Source organism: Choloepus didactylus, chromosome 2 (genome assembly GCF_015220235.1).
Source record: "Choloepus didactylus isolate mChoDid1 chromosome 2, mChoDid1.pri, whole genome shotgun sequence".
Lineage (NCBI taxonomy): Eukaryota > Metazoa > Chordata > Mammalia > Pilosa > Megalonychidae > Choloepus > Choloepus didactylus.
In genome coordinates, this window is record NC_051308.1 from 27,987,629 (window position 1) to 28,008,995 (window position 21,367).

Here is a 21,367-nt window from a genome sequence, read left to right on the forward strand (position 1 = left end):
AGTGAATAAAGGAATTACCTAGTACAGTGTTATCAACAGAAATATACTGCAAGCCACAAACGCAAACCACATGATACTAAATTTTCTAGGAGGCACAATAAAAAGGCAAAAAAAAGAGGTGAAATTAATTTTAATAGTATTTTTATTTAACCCAATATATCTAAAACATTGCCATTTCAACATATAATCAATATATAAAAATTAAGATATTTAACATTTTTTTTTTCTGTATTAAGTCTTTGAAATTTAGAATAGTCATATTTCTAGTGCCACACACATTTAGTAGTGACTGTGGTGGAAAGCAAAGGCCTAGAAGAATGATCCCTATTTCATCGTCGTTGAGCTTTCTTATTACATTGCTCAAAAAACTGCGTCTTCTTTAAAAGAAGATATAACAGACACCTAGAGATACTATCTTTGTACTTTTGTTGTTGCTATCAGGGCACCACTGAGAATTCAGAATTTTTCATTTAGAATCCATAAAGGCAAAAGAGAAGTGACATAATTTGTAATGATACAATGAATAAAAAGAGGAGAGAGCAACACTCTAGACTCTAATAATGACAGTAAAACTGATCGAGTAAGCAAAATGTGACTAAGCCTTCAGACAAAGATACCCTAGATATATCTTCTCTAACACAAGAATTGAGAGAAGATGTTTCTAAGGACAAAAAGAAAATATGATACTCTCATCCAGTAAGACATTCAATAAGAAGGACTTCAAACATTACTTTTCAACAAGAACCTGAACCATCTTTTTCAAAAGAAATTGTAACAGTATTCTTTCATTTTTTTTTTTTGATGATTATGCTCCCAACTTATTTGATATGGTTTATTAAGTGGACAGAGCTCAAGGTGTAGTTCAATCAAAGGTGACTGGAAGGAAACAGATGATGTAGTAATAAAATTATTGGATTTATCTAAATGTTGTTTACAAATCAAAAAATTAAAAATTTTTGCAATTATGGAACAAAGAAGATGGCTATTCTGTAACAAAATTATAAACTGTTGAAGTTTTTAGTAGACAATGCAAGAGTAAGAAGAACCAGAAATAATTATAAGTTATAAACTGGAGATGTACCTGAAATGCAGAATCAACATATATATCCCAGATAAACGTTATGACAACTGATGAGCAGTTAGTTGCATTCAAAGAACACTGCCCATTTTATTTATTATATAACTTTCAAAACTAGGAAAATATGAGCTAAAAATTTGAGTTTGTTATATCTAAAATTTTACTAAATTTTCAAAATTGTTTTTCACCATTTCTTTATTCTTACTTCTGTAAATTATTTGTAAAAATACTTAAAAAAATAAAAAGGGTTCACTGGACACAGATAGTCAATAGTGGTGACTATTTTTCCTGGCATACTACGGGTTAAAGACCTAGAATTTGCTTGATTTACAGAACACAGAACAATGTTGTACTTAATTGCCTGGCATCTTATAAATACCCAACAATTTTTCCTTTGATAAACTGAAGTTTTAAAAATTACTTATTTCTTTCCTTTTGAATTCTATTTTTCTAACTTCTACTCCATTGGATTTGAGTTGGTCATAAAAAGTTATCTGGCAAGGCTCCCTCCATGGTGAGGGTCTTGAATAATGTGCAGTAGAACAGATAAAGAGATTTTGTTATTGTGGTCATACTCTCAAATTCCTATGCATAATTGGCACTTTAGAATATGTCATAAAATACCAATTTCTAAATCTACCAAAAAAAATTCAGGTTTATTTCCAAAATGAACATTTCAAAGTGTTTCAAAACTTACAACTTGAGTTTACCAAAGTATACTGCGTATAATTACAAAACAGAAAATAGAAGAATGAAAGATAATATTAATTCACCAACAGTAGGTAAAAGATAAAAGACTGAGTACACCAGGCAAGAGGAATGTCACAGTTCTAAGCCAATTTATTTAAAACTGCCTCTAATAACCTAAATACCATACTTACTCAACAAGGTCTAAGATGGACTATAACATCCACTGAAAGCTTAAGATTGCATAATTCTTAAATATTAAGCACATCTACATATATGTGCTTAGAATATGTACTAGGAACTTTCAGAGATCAAGAAACAGAATTCTAACATGCTGGCTTTTAAGACAGAAATGTTCCCTAAGGTCTAAAGAGGCCTATGAAATATGAGCCAAACACCAAGTTTCAGCTCACAAAAATGTAAGTGAAAACATATGTGTGAAAATCATCTTCTCAAGGTCTAAAATTACAAATGGAGGAGAGAAAATTTAAAGAATCATTTTAGTAAATCTAATATGAAGCATTTTAGTAAGTTAGAAGTAGAAAAATAGGTTTTATTTCTTAGGTCAGTTCCATTTGATCACCTCCACCTGATAGGCAGAACTAATAAGGAAAATCCACAGAGAGTGAACTAACAATCAAGATCAACGAGTTCAGCAGCAGTAATGCTGGGATTCAAACTTGGGTCTCTGAACTACAAATCCTATGTTTCTCTACATCAAGGAAGTTTAGGAGCCTGAGAGCAGACCAGGTCCCAGTACTTCCCCATCCAAAACTCTTAATACTCCAGAAACAAACCAAACTAGATAAATACTTATTTAATTTACATAACAACTAAACTACATAATTGATGGTATAAAACCATACAACTACCATGTATTTTATTGATGCTCTGGGAAATTGAATGGAGTGGCCAATGCACAGCTAATTCAATTACTTTTCCCATGATAAAGGCACTCTCTTCTTCCCTAATCTTTCCTTTCTTATCTTCAAAGAGCATCCTTCCCCACTCTATGCTGCATTGGTCTGATGCTAGCAAGAACTCTCCAGCGTGGAAAAAAAGATACAAAAGGTGCCAAAACATGAGTAGTTGACAGGGCAGCCTAATAACAAACAACAGGATTGGAATGGGATGGGTGTGGTAGAGAAGCCAAGGTGGCTATCAGAGGGGCAAGTGTTCCAGTGGAGAGAGAAGGCAGGAAGAAGACAAGGCAAACAAGGGATCCCATGGATAAATTTCAAGAGGGCTTGCAGGTAAATGGCCCACTAAAGCATCAGCAACAGAACCACTCCAGCTTCCCAAGCAGAACAACCTCATTTCTGGTGGCAATAACAAGGTCCCTTGGGACTGTATTTTGGGCGGGATGATAGGGAACAGGAGTGAAAGTTGTCACAAGAAGAGTTATTTATAAGCTGAGTTTACTGAATAAGTGCTTTTCTCTAAAATATAACAGTGTATTCGTTGAAAAGTACAGTATATACACGCCACTCCAGTACGTTAAACTTAGCTGCTTGTTACTACAATAGCAACAACATTTACTGAATGCTTACTGTGTACCAAACACCATTCTAACTGTTTAAAATTATTAACTTATTTTTATTTTCACAACAACCTGTGAGGTGAGTTCCATTCATAACATTATCTCCATTTTACAGATGAGAATACTGAGAAACAGAGAAATTAAGTAACTAGCTCAAGGTTACATCACTAGTAAGTACTCAAGCTAGATCCATAACCACTACACTGTATCCCCTGCTTCTGATATTACTACTTTTAACTGGGTGGCTCAAATTTCTAGAATTATATTAATATCAAGAGTAAAGAAGCTGTGAATAATAGTCTACAAATCGTTCTATAAATAAAATGCAAGACAGTTGGTAGTTCATAGATTTGTCATTTTTCTAGCTACCCAAAGTCCTTTCTAACATTTTTTCTGGGCTGTCATTTGAGTAATAGTACATTTATAATCTGTATAATGCTTTAACGTTTTGTAACAGGCACACACTCACATGTATTGTCACATTTAATCGTCCTAACAACACTACTGAGCAGGAATTACCATTTCACTGTTTTATAGCTGAGGCACTGCTAAAAATCTAACTAAAATTTACACTGCACTTTCACTATCATAAACATCACTCATGACATTTTCACACAACTTGGGGAGATAATACGAATACATATGAGGAAACTAAATTTCAAAGATAATAAGTGGTTTGTCCCAGGTTACATAGCCGGTAAGTTACCAATCTAGGATTCAGATCAGGTACTGATTTCAAGTTCAACAGGCTGATGTTGCTTTCTACGAGTTATTACACTTCGTAAAATTATTGAGCATATCGAAACTATGAGAAAAGCTAGTCTAGAGAAATAGGTATGTTCATATTTCACCTGACTTAAATTTTTTATAACCAGCACCAGTTTTTCATATTTGATCACAGTCTTCTGAAATACTAAAACACTGTGGTGTAATTGTCACTCACTATTTTCCAACATAAAAGTTTAAAGACAAGTATGAACATCATTGTGGTCAAGGTGAAATTTCTAGGCTTAAAAGCAGAATATATTTTTTAAAAAAACAGACTACAACATTGTTAAAATACTTCACAGTAGTATGTAAAAATTTTCTCTATAAAGACCTTCAGATAGAAAATCAATTCCATTCAAAAGAGATTTACTGGGTTCACCTGCTTTGCAGGGTGGTCTCCTTACAGAAGAATAAATTACAGGGGCTATTCACGAGCTCATAATCCAGCAGAGGAACAGATATGTAAAAGTAGATTCAATACAAAGCTGATAAAGCAGCCAAAATAGAGATTAAAACAACAGTTTATGAATGTGGAGAAGGAAGAGAGTACTTCTGGCAAATAGGAAATGAGAATCAAAACCACCTACTTACATGCCTCATGTTGCAACATTTCTACTTAGCTTGCCTATCTCTTTCCACTTTAATCCATTCAACACGTTAACAACAATATCAGCAAGTTAATATTCCTAAATACAAGTGCCTTCTTGTTCCTTTGCTTTATTTTTAAGAAAAAGGACCAGACAGAAGAAAGCTTAATAAATTATTTGGAGAAAAGAGACAGTATAGTAGGAAGACCACTGCTTTGGAGGTATGGCAAGGTAAAGTGTGAAGGAGCATAAGTCTGAAAAGCAGGTACATACCAGATATGGGGAATTTCAAAGTAATGCCCAAAAATTAAATTAAATTATATATGCCATGACAAATAAAGGCTTGAATAAAACCAACAGAAAAGCATGCTATAAAAAAAGTATCTCAAGGAATAAAGAGAAAAGTCCTTTGGTAGCAGGCCAATTGAGAACTGCAAAAAAAAATTTTTAATGTTTTCATCAAATTTCTGCATATGTTTTTCCATATAATGCTGTAATGTATATTTTGAAAAGCAAAGCAGTTTAAAGTACTTGGGATACATTTAGTTTCTGTTAAATAGCACAGATATGAACAACACTATAATTATATATGCTTGTGCTGGTAAAGTTAAGAAAACTGAGAAACTGAAAAAAAAATTACTCAATATTTCAGCATTCTCTGAAATTCTATGGTTACCTATGTTCTGCTAATGTGGAAAGACCACATAAAGAAATAGGAAAAAAGTCACTGCAGCGACAAAATATCTTCAAAGTAGGAATCAAAAAAAGCAATAAATAATGAACATTAGTGTAATTCATGTATTATATTTGTTAAGGTAAGTGAGTGTGCTTCATCTCTTTTTACCCTACAGAAGCTCTTCCACTATCTGGCACAAAATTACCTCTTTATCTTTATTTTCTAAAGTTAAAATACACTTCTTTCTTCCCCAAAAGTGCTGTTTTGCATTTCTATTGCCATGAGTTTCCACTGTTTTTCCCCACATATAAATTCAAGCCATATATTGAGGTCCCTCAAGTTTTGGTCTCTTCTCCTTAAGGAAGTCCTTTTTAACCATTACATATAGCAACAACCAACCTTTCTGAAATCCTTATTTATTGTCTATACAGTTTCTTGGCAACACTGACTAGTTTCATATTCCTGTTGTATGCCCCAAAGTGCTAATTATCTAGTAAGCATGTAAAAGTAAAATACAAACTAAAGATAAAGGAAATATAATACAAACAGGGAATATAATCAGATTTGTCTTCCTACGATATTAAAAAAACTCAACTTACCCCATTTAGGCTGCCCAAATCTTTCACCAAATGTTCATCTGTAGAGGCATCATAATTGATTACAGCATGCTGCTTATCCACACTACGAGACTGAAAGGAATTTTTAAAGTTAATATATATAAGAAAATACTAGAAAGAATACCAAACAAAGATTTTTGGTTAGATACCTATTATTAATAGGATAGTAGATAAAAACAGGGAACTCTCCAAGAAAAAGTGTATTAAATGAGATTTAATTTGTGCTACAATACAGCAAAAATTTTGCAATACTCCACCAAAAGGAAAGTAGCCAAATTTTTAAGATACTCTTGTCTATTAAATTCACAAGTTCTACTTTTGAGAGAATTTATATCAGTTGACCTTGTTGAATATATCAAATGACAATTTTTTCATCATTTGAATCAGTTATATGGAAATCGTGAGTTACAGTTTTATAATGTTTTATGTATCTTTTTGTAAAAAACAAAAAACCTGTAGAATTTTCTTCTTTCATTACTGAAAACTGTTATATAAATTCTGTACGGAATCTCAAGATACAGAGAAAGGGAACATAATATGATATGTTCCTGAATAAAATTATCCTCACTTAAAACATGGGCTCTAAAACTGTAATTTGGGATGTGAGTGGGGGTATATTTTAAGAGGGACAGGGCAAGGAGGGGGGAGGAAAACATCAGTTTTTCCTTTTAAGCCTCTTTTATTTCCCTGTATTACTGCCATGTAAGTCTTTTAAAGTATAAACACAAACACATCAGAGCACATTGAGTTGTTTGCAGATGGAAGCACCTGAAAGATGAACTACAAGTCTGTGGAACCTTTTATTGAAAGGAAGAATCAGTATAGTCAAAGGAAGAATAGTCTGATAACAACTTAAGTTGAACTTAACAGTCACTTAGTAGAGGTTACTGTGTGAACCTTGGTATACTAAAAGCAAAGGGAATATCCAAAATGGGGAGGAGAGTGTCAGCAAATGATTAAGAAAACAGTACAGACTAGTTGATATGATACCCTTTCTAGATTACTAAAAATAAAAACGAAAAAGCCCTTCCCCAATTAGCTTAACATTACATGTTGAAAAAGTTTTATTCTTTCCTTCTAGAATACAAAACTCTATGTTAAATTAGCTGTCATTAGGGAGAAACAGTATATTATCTAAAATGTTCTGCCAACAAAACCTAAACATTCATCATACACTCTTGTTCTTCTTTAAAGGTTTTTTGTTACCATTTTGTTTGTTTTCTCTGAAATCTTAACTTCTCTAGCCTAGGACAAACTGCTAATCTCAAAATTAAGGGGAATATTATGAATAGCAGTATTGCTGCCAATTCTCTACAGCTTACATGAAAAACCATCTATTGTGGCAAATTAAAATTGCCATCATTTTAAAACATCAGCATTAAATCCCAAAATTTCTTAAACTTCATTTTGCATTTATCGTTGTGTTTTAAATTTTTTGCTCTGTTTAAACTAATGGAGTACTGAATTTAGTTCTTTGAATGATAAGCAAATGAAGCACCACCAGGCAAAATAAATTTGGCTTATTATGGATTTATCAAGTTGCTCTAGCAAATGGTTAAAAATTTCTACATGTTTTTAAGGCAAGTGAGACTACAAGTATATGTAGGTGTTCAATAAATAATGAATGACTCATCACAAATAATGTCTCTGTAAGGAAGAGAGTATAAAGAAAAAGTAGAAGTCCTTAGAATAATGAAATTTGAGGAAAAAAATCTAAATTAGGATCGTGAAAAGGATAATCACAAAGGAACGTGATGTAGTGCTATCAGATGTGGGAAAGAAGTTAAGGAACGGCTGCTCTTGGAGCCATGGAAAGACAACTTTTTAGGGGGAGCACCTAACATGAATCAGAGAGATACTGAAAAAGAATAGTTTGGGGGGGGGGGGTAAGTAATTCAGGATTGATCACTTCACTAAACTCACAAGTTTCTAGAAACCCGGAATATTCTGAATCTGATATACAACCCTGCACTCAAACTGCTTATGCAGGTGGGTAAGTAATGAACACCTACAACAAAAGGTAAAGCACAGATAAGACATAAGAGACTGACAGAAACCACTGAATCAAGATACCACTTCAACTTTGGGGATTAGGGAGTGAAGGAGTGGGGACTTCTTTGTTTTTGTTTTTCTAAATAAAGAGTGTAATAACTTTTTAAGAAGAGTAGTCTTATGAACTCAAGGCAAAGAAATAACATCAGTTTAGAACTCACAGAATCAAGTCATTCCCATTTGTGTACCTCTTTAAAAAAATCAGCTAATGAAAGCAAATAAAAATTACTGTTTGGACTTATCAAATGTATTCAAAGTATCAATGTGTTTCAGTATCCATCACAGGATCTAAGCAGAAAACCAAGATTACAGAACACAATATACCTACGGTCAATGGGCAAGAAAAACTGAGGGAACACGAAAGATATGTTATTTTCATCTAACCACATAGCATTAAACTATTTTCATTTCCTGGCAATCAAATTCACATTTCCTGTAGGTTAAACTGAACCAGGAGAAGGTACATTACAGCTTAATATTCACAACCCATTTGGAAAATTTAAAAACAACCTCTCAGAAATCTACAATTTGAACCCTAACAAAGACTGCTAACTTCATTAAGTCTCTGATACTAATGGGAAAAACTAAGCCCATTATAAGCCTAAAACCTCAAAGACAGTCAGTGTGACATGCCTCTTATTCCTGTCTCTGCAGGTCTTTGGTCAGAAAGTAACACCCTCCAGTCACTGTCCCCTTATAATCTGTTTTTCCCACAGGAATACATTCTTCCTCCTTCTCGATTTTTACTTCCTCTATGGACCTTCTTTCCCAGGCTTTGCACTGTGCACTTGAGAACTCACCTTAACTGAAACTCCTCTTTATTCTCAAGCAGTTCATAAATTGTTACCTACTTCCTTCCTTTAACTGATACCTGTCTCTCCGAGAACTCAACTGCCCCTGCATTCCTTTCAAGTGGATGCTGCCTTTCTCCTAAATCCAACATCCTGTTGAGTTCCAATGAATTCACCCAGTTTACCATTGTGGCTTCTAGATCATAACTTCTACCTTTCAAAGAAAAATTCTTCACTCTTTCAAAGTTCTTGTCATCCATCTACATACACACTAGCTTCTCTTCGCTTGCTGCAATCTTTTAGATTTGTGGCCACTCTAATTCCCCACTCCACCCAAATTTACACTCTCCTTTACTTTATTTACTACTATTTACAAATACTTGATGGGTACACCAAGCAACAACTCTCCCTTCCCCCTAATGCCACCTCTCTGGTAACCTCCACTACTTTCTGCTTCTACAAATTTGATATTTCTAGATATTACACATAAATGAAATCATATAGATTTGTCTTTCTGTGCCTTGCTTATTTCACTAAGCATATTTTCAATGCTCAATCATGTTCTAGCATGTATTAGGACTTCATTCCTTCTCACGGCCAAGTAATATTCCACTGTGTGAATGTACCACATTTTTTTTTTATCCATTCATTTGCTGATGGACCCTTGGGTTGTTTCCACCTTTTGATTATTGTGAATAATACTGCTATGGACATTAGCGTACAAGTTTCTGTTTGAGTATGTTCAATTCTTTGGGATATCCTTAAGAGTGGAACTGTCGGAACCTATGGTAATTTTTTATTTTATTTATTTTTAGAACACCACTCATTTGTTAGCTCACAGTTCTGTAGGTCAGAAGTTTGGCAGCATGGCTGGACTCACATGGTTGTAAGCAGAATTCATTTCCTTTTGGTTGTAGGACTGAGGTTCCTGTTTCCTTCCTATCAGCGGGAGGCTTCTCTCAGCTCTAGGAGGCACCCATATTCCTTGACACAACTCCTAGGGGGTGCCCCCTCCATCTTCAAAACACAGCTAAAAAGTGCACCTTAGCTCTTTAATCTCTCTTCCTTTCTGCCTTCTTTTCTTCATTTCAAACAATACTCTTTTCTTTAGAACTTGCTTAGATTATGATAACCTGCTAACTGCTTATCCTGATTCCAATCTCCAATTCCAAGACACTGCAGTGGATTGAACTGTGTATCCCAATTTGGACATGTTCTTGGTCTTGGTCTGCATTCTGGTTGATGTAAACCCACTGTAAATAGAATTTCTTAGTAATGTTGGACATTGGGCTTTAATACAGATAACTGGAGTCCCTTACAAGAATGAAATTCAGAGATGGAGAGAAAGCCAAGAGAAAAAGCTGGAAGTCAATGGAACCCAGAGGAGAAGGGGAAGACATCATTTTGTGTATTGCCATGTGACAAAAAAGCCAATGACCAAGGATCACCAGCAGCCAGCCCCATAAAGCCACAGTCTTTGGGAAGGAAGCATCACCTTGCTATGCCTCAATTTTGGACTTCTCTTAGCCTCAAAACTGTGGTCTCGTTGTTTAAGCCAATCCTGTATGGTATTTATTTTAGCAGCTGGCAGAATAATTCAGCAGTATTATAAAACAGCAGCTTAAAGTACAGGTGCTGGAGTCAGAAAGAAATGGTCCAGTCATTTGCCAGCTATGTGACCTTGGTGAAGTTACTCATCTTTGGTTAATCATCTATAAAAAAGATATACATACTTCATAGACTTTTTTGTGAGGATTCATTGAGATAATGCATGTAAAGTATTTGGCAAGGCAATACTTGCCCTGTCTAAAAACTCCTCAGTCTTCCTAGTGCCTAAGATAAAATATAAAGTTTCTAATACAACATACAAGGCCCTCCAAGATCTAGTTTCTGCTAACCTCCAAGGCTTTATCTCTCAAAATGTGTGTCTTCACATCCTATATATAAATCATAAAGAACTATTTGAATTACTTGAATAGGTATTTAAAGCCACACTATCTTGAATACCATGAACTTAACTATACCCTAACCTTCCAGAAACCATTTACTCATGTTTTAAGATTGTTCAGCTCAAGCCATCTCCTCTCTGTTTTCCCACATATCTTCCTTACATACTCCCGCAGGTGAAACTGATCAATCTCTCTATTGTACACCCAGGCAACCCACACAAACTCTCCATTGCCCCTTGTCACACTATTTATACGTGTATGTTTACATACATATCTTCTTCTTCAAGACTCTAAGACCTCAAGGATAGAGAAACCCTGTCTGCATATATGTGGATCCTCAGCAGCTACACAGCACTTAGCACATGTTGATACTATTCTATTAATAAAGGTTTGTTAAAAATAAAATAATACATGCTCTTCAACCAATCTCATTTCACAAAGAATAGAGGTAGAAAAATTTCTTAGACCATAAAATAACAGATTGCTGAAGTTACAAAGTTCAGGCCAAATTTTAGGTTAGTTGCAAATTAGTGAAGTAAATTTCTCAAAATGATAATCAATAACTTCTAGTAGCCATGATTTAAAAAAAAACCCGAAGCATTATTTTCTGGATTTGACAATTCTCCTCTAGAGGTCAATAAAACTGCAAGAAATAACTAAGACAGTCTACTAAAGGAGCAATTCATAATCAAGACCTGTTTTCTATTACCTATTCAAAAAGATACTATTAAGAACATCTGAAAATGCTTTGTCCTATTCAGAAAGAATGGATTCTACACAGCAGATAAAAGGACTACTGTAACATCTTTAACATCCAAATCAACAGTTACTGTCAGGTTTCTTCTCTCTTCTTCCACAATCAATGATGGGATAGCAGTCAACTACACCAAAAATCTAAATATTGAAGTCACAAAGTGGAAGTAAAAAGCACTTTCAGAATTTATTTTGTTACTGCTGCTATCTCTTTCTCACTCCCACTTCAACCCAATTACATGGCTGGGCTGTCTATCTAGTTCCTTTTTGTTTGGGGATCTTAGATATCTTGGCTTTCTCTGCACTCATTAAGGGTATGGATGCTTAGGGCATAGTGGGGAATGCTGCTGTTACCAGTCAACTGACCCTGTTGTCCCTGTTGGTTCCCTATTCATCTTGATTTGTGCAATCCTGAACAGAATTCCTGAAATGATTCAAATCTGCACGTGACCCTTCCAAGCCAAGATATGAGACCCTGAAGCTATGCTCACTGTTATAGTTTGCTAAATGCTGCCAGAATGCAAAACACCAGAAACAGATTGGCTTTTATAAGAGGGGATTTATTTGGTTACACAGTTACAGTCTTAAGGCCATAAAGTGTCCAAGGTAACGCATCAACAATCGGGTACCCTCACTGGAGGATGGCCAATGGTGTCCGGAAAACCTCTGTTAGCTGGGAAGGTATGTAGCTGGCATCTGCTCCAAAGTTCTGGTTTCAAAATGGCTTTCTCCCAGGACATTCCTCTCTAGGCCGCAGCTCCTCTTCAAAATGTCACTCTCAGTTGTTCTGGGGCGTTTTTCCTCTCTTAGCTTCTCTGGAGCAAGAGTCTACTTTCAACGGCCATCTTCAAATTGTCTCTCATCTGCAGCTACTCTGTCGGCTTCTGTGCATTCTTCAAAGTGTCCCTCTTGGCTGTAGCAAGATTGCTCTTTCTGTCTGAGCATATGTAGTGCTCCAGTAGACTAATCAAGGCCCATGCTGAATGGGCGGAGCCACACCTCCATGGAAATTATCCAGTCAAGTGCTATCACCCACAGTTGTGTGGGGTGTATTTCCATGGAAACAACCTAATCCAAATGTTCCAACTTAATCCCCACTAATATGTCTGCCACACAAGATTGCAGCAAAGAACATGGCTTTTTCTGGGGGACATAATATATACAAATCAGTACATTCACCATCTAACATTTATCATCATCAAACATTCTCTATCTAACATATTCCTCTTGAGCACTGACCTTTTACCAGGTCTGCAACATACCTCTAAAATCCCTTGTGATTTGCTGGCCCTCTCAGTGGGGTAGATTGGAAGGTGGGGGTGGGGGTAAGATCTAGCTCTGAGGGCATTTCTCCACATCGTTGCAATCTTCTCTCCAAATCCTCTTCCCCTACACGCTTTCCCCTTTGCTCTCAACAGAAATAAAAGCATTAAGCCTAGGAAGAAGGAGCTCTGTTCCAGTTACTACTGCTGCGTAACAAATTACCCCAAAACTTAGCAGCTTAAAACCACCACTTTATTATGCACACAAATTTTGTGGGTCAAGAATTCATATGTGTTCTTTGCACCACAATGTCCAGAGCCTCAGCCAACAAAACTCAATAGCCGTGGGTGACTCATAGGTTGGGAGCTGGCATGATACCTGGAGTTGTCTTCACTCACATATCTGTCAGCTGATATGGGCTGTCAGGTGGAACCTCAGCTGGGGCTAATAGAGCACCTTCATGTGGCTTCTCTAAGGGGCCAGAGATGCCTCTTGGCACCAGTCTCTGTAGAGTCCGAGTTCTTAATTGATGGTCTGTGACTCCAAAAGCAAGTGCCCCAACAAACAAAGCAATACATTGCATTATCTTTCTGAATTAGCCTCAGAAATCACATACAACTTCAAGGGAGGGGCCAGGGACCCCACTTTTCAATGTTAGGAATCAAGATCACACTATAGAAGGGGATGTGCGATGAGACGTTGCAGCCATCTTTTAAGACTATAATCAGCCACTGGCTCTACAAAGAAAAATTTGAACCACCAAACCAAGTTTGCCAGCTCTGCCCTTTCTGGTTCTAGGTTAATCACAAATGCTATTATCTATCCCTGAAGATTAATAGGGTGGGTTTTTACCTTAGGCTTCACCTCTGCCTCCCTTAGTTTTTGGCCTTCCTTGAGAAAAAACCTTTATTTCAGCTTTGAAACAAAACCACATTCCTCAATTTCAAATTGGTTTTTGGAATTAGTGTTTTTTAAAAATGACATCTAACTGGAGGTGAAAATTTCACTGTGAGAAACTCAACCTCACTATCAATTAAAACTGAATTCCACATATTTTTGGCAAGTTTCAGAACTGAAACAAAATGCAGTTCTTCTTTCAAGGTACACAGAGTTTAATATAAGAAACTAAAACAAAACAATTTCTAGCTCTGAGACAACTGTAAAGTCAGAAAATTCTGGAAGCTCAAAAAAAAACAAAAGAATTAAACAGAAAATAACACCTTTTCATTTATTCAAGATACACTTCCTTTCCTGCAAAAACAAACAAACAAAAAACCAAAACAAACAAACCAAAAACCCCTGCTATCCAGTAAAGCCAAACTGAAAACAAAAAAAATTCAGACCTGGCACAATAAAAAAAGCATCAAAGACTCAAATCAACCAATTTCTAAATAAAAAATAGCACATGGTACAAATGACAACTGGATGTGTGTCATGCTTTGAGTATGAAATAACTAATCAATGCTATTTCTGCAAATATTCTTTTTACTACTTAAGAAGGAGAAAAAGACACAGAAAGTCATGGATACATATGCTAAGAAAAATATATACAGAGAAAAAGAGATTTCCACTGCGTGTGATAACCATTTTAAAATATTTTTTTTCATAAAGATACTGTAGCTAAAAAACTATTTAAAAGCCCAGATACAAGTTTATGGTCATAGTAATAAACAGAGATGTATCCTTTGCTATGTACCCCAAAGGATAGATGAAAATAAATTACCTATTATCTTCAATCATATTCCATTGTCCTCCTGGGGACTGTTCCTACATCAGTATGAAAATTAAAATATTAAAATAATAAGTCAAATATGATTTCATTATACTTTCTACTATGCATCAGAAAAAAACTGTTTAATTGGTATGATGGTGTTGCTCAAAATAGAGTTCAAAATCCAAGTATTTGCTGTAATTGAAAACTTCCAGAAGATAACATTAGAGAATTTAGATGTGAGCTTTTTTGATCATGGGACTCTTTTTCTACATAGAGGTTTTCACTATAGTATAGCAAATGGTTGGGCATGTTAACTAGCATGAAAATTAAGTTATCAAACCAATTTTAGTTTACATGCATGAAACAGCAGCAACAGAATGGTAGAACAAAAAGACCATTTGATTCTGAGTCAGGATACTCTACCACGGAATGAGTGTGTGGAACTTAACCAGTCACTAAGTCTTTATGAATCTTAATTTTATCACCTGCAAAATGGGAATAATCACATCTTTCAGAATATTGTTGAGAGGAACACCACAGAAATGTACACTGAGAACTAGAAAGTATTATTCAAATATAAGGTACTTGTAATAGTAGTAATAATATTAATGGATCACTCAGAACGAAGGATAAAAATTATACTTCATACCTTTCATCCACAGCTCTCTAAAAATTAATTATGCTGTAACATCCCTGGTCTCTATCCATTAGATGTCAGCATAACACCAACAACTGTGGCAATCAAAATGTCTCCAGATATTGCCAAATGTCCCACTGGGGTAGGGGTGGGGCAAAATCATCCCCAATACAGACCCACTGGGCTAATGAAATAAACATTTCTGCTCTAAGTTAATGTTAATAGTTATGAATCACAAATAAATAAACAAATAAAACAAAAAACAGGGACGGGGGGAGGCAGCGTAACACTTTAATCCAGATTGCCAAGACTGTCAGATTTGCCTTTTGATCTACTACATAGGCTAACTCTAATAATCATATACTTTGTTTTATCCTAATATTAAAATAACTAAATCTACAAAAATCTAGAGATTCATTTTTTAGTTAATTATCTTACTGAAAGGTATCTTAAAAGTATGTTTTAAAAGCATTTATTTAAGTATTTAAATAAATAAAAGTATTTACTTAAGAAATACTTCCTTTACATGAGTCAGTGAATACCAATATTTAATTATGTTCAAACTATTAAAAGGCATAATAGTGAACATCTCTAAAAGAGTCAGTAAAACTAATCTCAGTACCACTAAAGTAACCAGGATTAAAATTCAGTTTCATTCCATGCTTTGCTAATTTATGAATTATTTGCAAGTCTTATTTTAGAAGTGTATGATGTGAAACTTTCTACTTCTTAAGAATAAACGTCTTTATTTTGAGCCCTTATTTTTCAGCTTGAAGATATAATCCCCAATAAAGTTAGATTTGGGGGGTAGGTGGTGGTGGGGTGGGTGGGTTTATTGAACTGGTAGCAAGAGCTAAAAGGATAGAGAAAACCAGAAAGTTCAAATCTAAATAACACTGTTCTCCAAAGGAATAGAAAAACATTTTATACCAGCTCTTAGTTTTGAGTAGTCATATATAGAAGGCTGACACATTACCTGCAACATGAGCTCACAGTCATCTCTTCCAACAAAAATCATTTCTCGTGGCAGCCTGTGGCGAGTGCCTCCACTGCTCACCAAAAACCAGGATGTTAGGCTCATTTTCTCCTTAGCTTCTAGGTCTTTGGCAAAGCTACGTCATCCTGCAGAGAAATATACAGAAAAAACCTGCATTCAGAATTTTTAGCTTTACCTCTTCTCTCTTCACCAATCTCTAAAAGTAGACCTAAGAACAGAACTGCATTCCATCAACGTTTATCCTTGACTAAATGGACTATCCACAGGAACCAGGAAATGATATTTCTACAAAATTTTCATCAGTAAAGTAAACCCCCAGAGCTCAATAGGAACCCAATTAAAAAGGAAGACCTTGTCATATTACTGAAAGGCTTTTAGCATAGCTTATAAATGTCTATAATCTTCAAGTAAACAATCACATTAGTATCAAGTTAACATCAAAAAGACACAGCAATGTATACAAATAAATGTCTAACCCATAAATGGTTTGAGAATGATAGACTGAATTTAAAATAAATATATTTACTATCTGACTAAGAACTTAAATGGAGACTAAACAAACTGCTTTTCTGTCTACCAAATGAAGGACCATTGAGAATGCAACAGCAGTATTTTGAAAACATAGACTTCCCCTTTTCTCACATGTACTTTACTTTCTTGATACATTTTTTTAGAGGAGTAATTCTTAAACTTTTTGGCCTCTGGATCCCTTTTCACTCTTTAAAAAAAAAAAAGACCCCCAAAAGTACTTTTTATAAAGAGTTATATGTATATTAATATCTACCATATTAGAAATTAAAAGTGAATAAAACTGGTAAATATTTATTAATTCATTTAAAATAACAATAAACCAATTTCATGTAAATATAACATTTTTATGAAAAAATAACGTTATTTTCCAAAACGAAAATAGTGAGAATAGCACTATTTTATATTTTTGTAAGTCTTTTTAATGTCTGACAATAGAAAATTCTCATATCTGATTTTGCATTCAATCTGTTGCCATATATTGTCTAACTTGATTCCGAATATGTACTTTCTAGCCTAGTCAATAGAGAATTAAAATAAAATTTTACATGAGAAAAAAACTCCAATCTAAATCTAGCATATAATTTTCATACTAACTTTTTGAGGAAGGAAAATTTTAAAACACCACATTAATAAACAGGCCAACAGTTATGCACTTATTCCTACAGTAAAGAAAAACAACAGAGCCAAACAGGGGCAACAGGAACAGTATACTATTTTCAAAATCACAGTTATACATAAGCATTTTTCATATACTGCAAAACAACTTTTTAAGTATTTATACTAAATAAAGCATAACAGTATAAAATATAAAGTTATAATACATAGTCCTGTAACATATAACTATATAAAATAATGGCTTGATATATATTTCATTTTTACTTTCAATGAGGCTTAAAATGGAACTAAAAGAATAATTATTTTCTGAAAAAACAGAAACTAAACACATCATCCTCAAAATGAAGTATATATGTATGTATTGGAATGGGGCAATGACCTTGCATCCTCTTACAGCTTCTCTACATCGAGTGGGAATGTGACATGGCAGAAAGTTCTTGTCTTTCAGGTTTTGTCTGTGACCCTCTAAGACAGCTTTCTCACTGGTCCCTCAGTTTAGGGTGTTTTTTTCTTACCCACTGAGTCCTTCTGAAACTACACATGGATGAAAGTGAAACTGATTTGGGTTTTCCTCAGTGGCTAAGGCATATGTTCCTGCTCAGGTTCCTCTAAAGGGTAGGGAAAGAGGCCTTTGGATTTGCAGTTTATACAGAATATGCTAAAGTTTTGACTAGATGTGACAGCAGTTACATTTCTTTCCAAAGTTACTAGATTAGCTGAGGAGATAAGACGTTTGGAGTAGACTTTCTGAGTAAAATTCCCAGCCCCTCCTGGTTCATAAGTGAATGTAAAAAATGTATATAATGTGTCTGCATTTCAGGTTTCCTATAGGAGAAAATGGAAGAGAGAAAGAGAGAGAGGAAGGAAGGGACGGAGGGAGGGAGGAAGGGACTGAAAGCCCAAGAAGATACTATCTATTTCACAGGATTGTTTTAAACATAAAATGAAATATAGATATGGTACCTAATAATAACTGGCATATGGGAGACACTCAAATAATGTTAATTTCCTTTTCTTCTCTCCTAATTTTTTCTGCCAAATAATACCTAAGGTCATAATTTGAGACTAGAAAGATACCAGTTCAAAAAAGATACGTTTCTATATGTTTCTATATTAATGTACTAAAAGTATTCACTAAAAGGAATATTTTTATGGTAAAAATTACGACAATATGGCTTATTCATAAAATAAAAAATGTTATAATACACATTTTAATTCTAGAGCAGATTTAAATTTATAACACTTCCTCAAAATATTAGTTTACAGGTCGTACTGGTGATCCGAAGTCTGAATAGTACAGAGGTTCACTGACACCTGAGAAGGCTACAGCACCAGATCTACTCAAATACTACCAACAAGTTAATATATAATAACCCTCTGCCCTATGACTTTGAAATTCCACCAATTTGAGAGGGAATATAATTCCCCATTCTTTAACTCTGAGCTTTGCTTCACGTGACTTGCTTTGGTCAATGGGATGATGATGCTAGATGTAATGTGAGCAGATGCATGAAATGTGCTTGGGCAACTGGGCTAGCTGGTTGGTGCAAGGTGAGTCTGTTCCACATGTCCGTTGACCTAACATTGCAGCTTGAAGCCAGGCCCTTCCAAGATCATCCAACACCAAGCTGAAGAACAGATATTTGGGCAGAGATAAAAATTATTGTTGTTTCAAGCCACTGAGAGGTGAGGTGGTTTGATACATAGCCAACTAGAGTATACAAAAGATGAACGCAGTGTATTAAAAATATAGTATCTTTTAAAAAGTATTCAATCTAACAACTAAAACCACAGGATAAGATGGCTGATTCAAGAACTGCCTTTACAGTAATAACACCGAATATGAATGGATTAAACTCCCCAGCACAGTTTCACAGAATGTATTAAAAACAGGAACCATCAATAATGTTGTTTGAAAGAGACTCATCTTAGACCCAGTGACACAAAGAGATTGAAAGTGAATGGATGAGAAAAAATATTCCACAGAAGCTACAGTCAAAAGAAAGCAGGGGTAGAAATACTAATTTCAGGCAAAATAGACTCTAAATGCAAGGATGTCGTAAGAGACAAAAAGGACTCTACACACTAATATACGAGACAATTCAAGAAGAAGAAATAACAATCATAAATGTTTATGCACCCAATAAAGGTGCTCAAAAGTACATGAGACAAACATTGGCAAAACTGAAGGAAGCAACAGATTTATCCACAATAATTACAGGAGACTTCAACACACCACTCTCTCCTATAGATAGATCAACCAGAGAGAGGACCAATAAGGAAACTGAGAACCTTAACAATGTGATAAATGAATCAGATTTAACAAATACAGAGCAGTACATCCCAAATTACCAGGATATACATTCTTCTCTAGTGCTCATGGAACTTTCTCCCGGACAGATCATATGCTGAGGCATAAAACAAGCCTCAATAAATTTAAAAGATTAAAATTATTAAAAACACATTCTCTGACCACAACAGAATGCAACTAGAAGTCAATAACCATCAAAGATCAAGAACATTCGTAAGTATCTAGAAGTTAAAGAACACACTCTTAAACAATCAGTGGGTCAAAGGAGAAACTGTTAGATACCTAGAGATGAATAAAAATGAGACAAAACATGGCAAAACTTACGGGATGCAGCAAAGACAGTTTCAGGGGGGAAATTGATAGCTTTAAATGCTTACATTAAAAAGGAAGAAAGAGCTAAAGTCAAAGAACTAATGGAACAACTGAAGAAGCTAGAGAATGATCAGCAAACTAATCCTAAAGCAAGTAGAAGAAAAGAAATAACAAGGATTAACCAGAAATAAATGAAGAAGAAGAAGAAGAACAACAACAACAAAACAATAGAGAGAATAAATAAAACCAAAAGTTGGTTCTTTGAAAAGATCAACAAGATTAACAAACCCTTAGCTAGACAAAGTCAAAAAGAGAGAAGATGCAAATAAACAAAATAATGAGAGGACGGACATTACTGCAGATCCCAGAGAAATTTAAAAAAACCATAAGAGAATACTATGAACAAAAGTATGCCAACAAACAAGACAATTTAGAGGAAATGGATAATTTCCTGAAAATATATGAACAACCTGACTGATCAGAGAAGAAACACAAGACCTCAACAAACCAATCACAAGTAAAGAGAGCCAATCAGTCAAAAAACTTCCTATAAATAAAACCCCAGAGGCAGATGGTGTCACCGGGAATTTTACCAGAGTTTGCAAAAAGAACTGACACCATTCCTACTCAAACTTTTTCAAAAAAACTGAATAAAACGGAACACTACCTAACTCATTTTATGAAGCCAACATCACTCGAATACCAAAACCAGATAAAGCTGCTACAAGAAAAGAAAATTACAGGCCAATCTCCCTAATGAATATAGATGCAAAAATCTTGACAAAATCGAATCCAAAGACACATTAAAAAATCAACACCATGACCATATGGGGTTCATCCCAGGCATGCAAGGGTGTTTCAACATAAGAAAATGAATCAATATAATTCAACACATTAACAAATCAAAAAGGAAAAATCAAATGACCATCTCAATAGATGCTGAAAAAGCATCTGACAAAATCAGCATCCTTTTTGATAAAAACACTTCAAAAGGTAGAAATTGAAGGGAACTTCCTCAATATGATAAAGAACAAATAGGAAAAACCCACAGCCAGCATAGTACTCAATGGTGAGAGACTGAAAGCCTTCCCTCTAAGATCCGGAACAAGACAAGGATGCCCACTGTCACCGCTATTGTTTAACATTGTGCTAGAACAATCCAGCAAGAAAAAGAAACAAAATGCATCTGAATTGGAAAGGAAAAAGCAAAACTGTCATTATTTGCAGATGATATGATCTTATATTTGGAAAATCCTGAGAAATCGACCACAGTGCTATTTGACCTAATAAACAAATTCAGCAAAGTGGCAGGACATAAGATTAACGCACATAAGTCAGTAATGTTCCTATACACTAGAAATGACCTAACTGAAGAGACACTCAAGAAAAAGATTCCATTCACAATAGCAACTAAAAAAATCAAGTACCTAGGAATAAACTTAACCAAGGATGTAAAAGATCTCTAAACAGAAAATTGTATAACTTTACT

General features: G+C 34.8%; 1 protein-coding gene across 13 annotated transcripts in view; it reads right to left on the reverse strand.

Moving 5' to 3' along the window:
* The window catches only part of CEP170 (centrosomal protein 170), a 183,741-nt gene that overhangs the window by 113,931 nt on the left and 48,443 nt on the right, over window positions 1-21,367 (reverse strand). For 6 of the 13 annotated variants that reach the window (XM_037822184.1, XM_037822177.1, XM_037822171.1 and 3 more), the window contains exons 2-3: window positions 16,089-16,234; window positions 5,936-6,025 (exon numbers count right to left, since the gene is read on the reverse strand). In XM_037822184.1, coding sequence (XP_037678112.1) covers window positions 5,936-6,025; window positions 16,089-16,193 — 195 coding nt within the window. In that variant the 5' untranslated portion in view covers window positions 16,194-16,234. Of the gene's footprint in view, window positions 1-5,935; window positions 6,026-12,760; window positions 13,317-14,484; window positions 14,529-16,088; window positions 16,235-21,367 lie in introns of those variants that run through there. The other 7 variants (XM_037822134.1, XM_037822123.1, XM_037822167.1 and 4 more) reach the window with 5 other exon arrangements.